General features: G+C 47.0%; 1 protein-coding gene across 1 annotated transcript; it reads right to left on the bottom strand.

Moving 5' to 3' along the window:
- Window positions 1-3,591, bottom strand: LOC125771530 (J domain-containing protein). The gene is made up of 4 exons (XM_049442231.1): window positions 3,206-3,591; window positions 2,414-3,099; window positions 899-1,000; window positions 1-707 (listed from the first exon to the last, which is right to left on the bottom strand). Exons 2-4 carry the CDS (start codon window positions 2,498-2,500, stop codon window positions 360-362), a joined length of 537 nt encoding a protein of 178 aa, XP_049298188.1. The 5' UTR covers window positions 2,501-3,099; window positions 3,206-3,591; the 3' UTR covers window positions 1-359.

Here is a 3,591-nt window from a genome sequence, read left to right as displayed (position 1 = left end):
GACAGAGAGAGAGTGGGACAAAAAGGGAACAAGAGTGCGAGATAGAAGATAGAGAGGTACATTGAATGGTTTAGAATTCCTTTCTTGAAACCAGTAGTCGCACCAGGAGTGACTGTGTGAGTTTGTAAGCTTGTATACTGTCAAGGACATCAAGGACTTTCACAAGACAAAAACCCTCCCTCACCACACTTTTACCCATACTTTCCAAACCCTTCCCCACCCTAACATGAGGTTCCTGGGGAAAGATGGCAAAGAAAAGAGTACACCGACTTCGCACAGCTCTTCCCTTCCCTTCCTTCACCCTACCGACACAACGAGCTCAGTCGTGTGTTCTTCCCTCAACCTCATGCGAGGCGAGTTTAAATCTCGTAGTTGCGGAACTTGCTGACGACTTCGCTTGAATTTTCCGAACCCCACTCACCCTTCCGCCCACCGTAATACAGTGCCGCACCACCCTCTGAGGCGCGCCGATGGGCCGGGTTCGGTTGGGCAGCACTCAGCCCGGACCCGGTACCGGAACCAGTGCCCCCGGTAGCGCCACCCTCCGGCAGCATCCGGTCCTTCGTTTTCGGTATCGCCCAGTGCATGCTCTGCTGGACGTGCTCCTTCATACCGAGCCAGTTCTTGTAGCTTATCTGGATGCCACTGTTGCGCCACTTGTCGTAGCTCGCACGCTTCTCCGGATCACACAGGATCTCCTTCGCTTCCTGATCCGGAAAGAGTAGGAAAGAGAGAGAGTGAGAGAACGAGAAAATGGTGACGATTAGTGTGACACGTTCGCGGGAAATGTCATTTCCTTACAAAAAAAAAAACAAAAAACGTTTAGACTTAGGAACACGATGGAAAATGGAGTGCATCAAAACGGCGTGCTTATCATCGTCATCATCACTATCATTACCTTCAGCTGCTGGAACTTAGCCTCAGACTCCTTGTCACCATCGTTCTTGTCCGGGTGATACTGCAGTGCGAGTATTTTAAACTCGGCCTGGATTTGGTCGACCTGCCAGAGGACACAACGGTAACGAACATTGTTAATGACATCGACAGAGACCGGGCGAGCGAGAAGCAGTGTCGAGAATGGAAAGTAAAAGACGGACAAAAAAGTGCGCAAAAGTGCGCTGTTGCTACAAAACCTTGTGGGTGGCGAACGAACCTGGCAGGGTAAAGCCAAGAATGAACATCATCGTGTGTCATGTGCAGTGGCATTTAACTGTTCCTAGTCCACCTGTCATTGCCCCGTTTTGCTTGCCTTGCCATTCGGCCGTTGCCCATAATCCCGCTGTTCCCCAAGGACTTTCGCCACAGAGCTCGAGTTCATAAATAATGTACCAGAGCTGTATATATTGGCCCTCCCAGCAATAACCTACTTCCGATCTACTGGAGCTTATTTAGCCTCATTCTCAAAAAAAAAGAAGGAAAACACGGGTTAAGATGATGAAGGGGATGGAGTAGGAAGTTCATTGGAACATCTACCAGGACCAATAACATCGGTTGCACGACGGTTGCGGATTATTTAAAGCGTACACAACAACAACTCTCCGGTGCACTTGTCAAATGAAAAATATGCGACTGTAAACTGTGTTGACGTTGATCCCGCAACCGTACCAAACTGCAACAAAGGAACATCAGCACCTCTCTCTTGCGCTATTCATCTCCACCACCTTCTTTACCTTGGTCTACCGGAATGCAACAAATAATTATATACAATGCGCAGAACGGTCGTTGTGGATAAGCGAGGTTGAGGTCATATCGTGCTGGTGTGCATATTTTCACACACACACATGTATATACACTTATATTCGTGCACATAAAATGCATCGCGGAACGTTTGTGTGCAAAATCCCAGGGCCATTCTTGAGATGCGCTGCACAAGAAGTCGCAATTTACAGCAACAACAACCGTTAAAAGGGAAAGAGAGAGAGAGTGAGAGAGAGAGAAAGAGAGAGAGAGGAAATAAAAGAAAGGAAAAATCGGAAATGAAAAGAAAAACAAATTTTCCTTTCTGTAAACTGTTCCTTTTTATGTCTACTACCTTTACTTTTCTCTCTCTTTCTCTCACACACACACACAATCCCCGGTCGATAGACATGCAACAATTCACACAACTGAGGAAATGAAATGTTTACAGCGAGTGCTTATTTTGGAAATAAAGAAGTAACAAAAAAAAACATGGAATAAACCGTTTAAACATATACACAATTCTGGAAACACTATTTTACAACCTCAAATCGTGGTTTTTTTGGGGCCTTGCAACAACTAGAAACTTGGATTTCGACTAGACGAATTGGAGTTGAAAGGGATTTTTTAGAAGTTTCACTCTAATCGTGATGTGAACCGTGTTCGGGTTTCTTCTTATCGATCAGGCCCTAGTTGGCGAAAGGCAAACAAAACAAAACGAAAACCGATAACCTACCGTTGAGGTTTCGCTGCAATTAAGCATCGCATACAAATCCTCCTTCGAGTCTCGCTTGTACGTCAGAATGTCGTCGACACCGCTCATCGTTGGGGCTTGTGCTTGAGGGGGCTATACTAGACCCTGCCGACTGATGTGAGATGAAGTTTGCTCGGTTGTACGTTGACGGTTGATTGGTGCTCGATTGTGTTTTTGTTCAAATCTCGCTGTCTCTGCGTTGTTTCCCGCGCGTTTCCAGCACCACTGCAGGTGATCACTGGTTTGTTATGTTTGCTGTGTGCGTTGTGACGGTGTTTCTTAAAAAACCACCTTGGGCCTGTTTTTGTTGAATGCCTCCGATGTGCTTTGTGTTACTGGGCCAATTCTCAGCGACGTTACCGACCTTGTCGTAATGCTCACATGCACGCACTCACAAACACACGCACAGCTACGCAAGAAGCTGGCAGATTTGGCAAGAGACGGTGGTCAACGACAGCTAACTTTCCCTTACGATGTTGAAAAACGGGTTTTTTTTTTCAATACTGAACTTTGATTGACGATATTACACGCCGAACGGTAATGTGAGTGAGTACGGGTCGCGTTGCACACTTGTGTGGGATGTAGTTGTTTTGGTTGTATCTGCTGCGGATTTGCTGCCGAATAGGAACTGGCGCCACAAACTAGATGACCGGGGATTTTCCGCTTCACTGAAACGAGACAACACCGAGACGGCTTTGGCTGTTACTACTGTTACCGGTTTGCCTATAGCTTGGATTGAAGTTTCAAACAGAAGAAGATAAGTAATTGACGTACGCAAACTAACAACATTCACTTCTGCAATCCACACGATTCGCTTAACGCACGTACACTGGGGTCTGGGGACCCGCCAACCGAACCGATGGGTTTAACCACGTTTCGAACCTTATCGGATCGTTACGTTTGTGTGCGTGTTTCCTAAACAACCAGATTGTCGGTGATGAAACTATAGTGCAAGTGTTAACGAATGGTATTGTGCGTTGCCCTTGCTGCCTTTTGGGTGTACTCGGTGCACAGGTTTCGCTACTCGATTCGACCTCTCGCAAGCGTGCCTGATCAACCACTAAGCCCGACCTTAGCATTCACGCATCGGTACAGGGCTCGCAACTGGAGCCTTTTCTTTTCGGCTAACATCCAGCGAGAGCCAATGCTGATGCGGAGCC

Source organism: Anopheles funestus, chromosome X (assembly GCF_943734845.2).
Source record: "Anopheles funestus chromosome X, idAnoFuneDA-416_04, whole genome shotgun sequence".
In the NCBI taxonomy this organism is placed as follows: Eukaryota; Metazoa; Arthropoda; class Insecta; order Diptera; family Culicidae; genus Anopheles; species Anopheles funestus.
This window is presented reverse-complemented; position numbering and strand designations above follow the sequence as displayed.

Excerpts from the sequence above, each read along its gene's own strand:
- LOC125771530 (XM_049442231.1), bottom strand. The coding sequence starts at position 2,500 with ATGAGCGGTGTCGACGACATTCTGACGTACAAGCGAGACTCGAAGGAG. Across the intron at positions 1,001-2,413 it reads ATTGCAGCGAAACCTCAACG|GTCGACCAAATCCAGGCCGA; the intron begins GTAGGTTATCGG and ends GTCCTCTGGCAG. Across the intron at positions 708-898 it reads CTAAGTTCCAGCAGCTGAAG|GAAGCGAAGGAGATCCTGTG; the intron begins GTAATGATAGTG and ends TTTCCGGATCAG.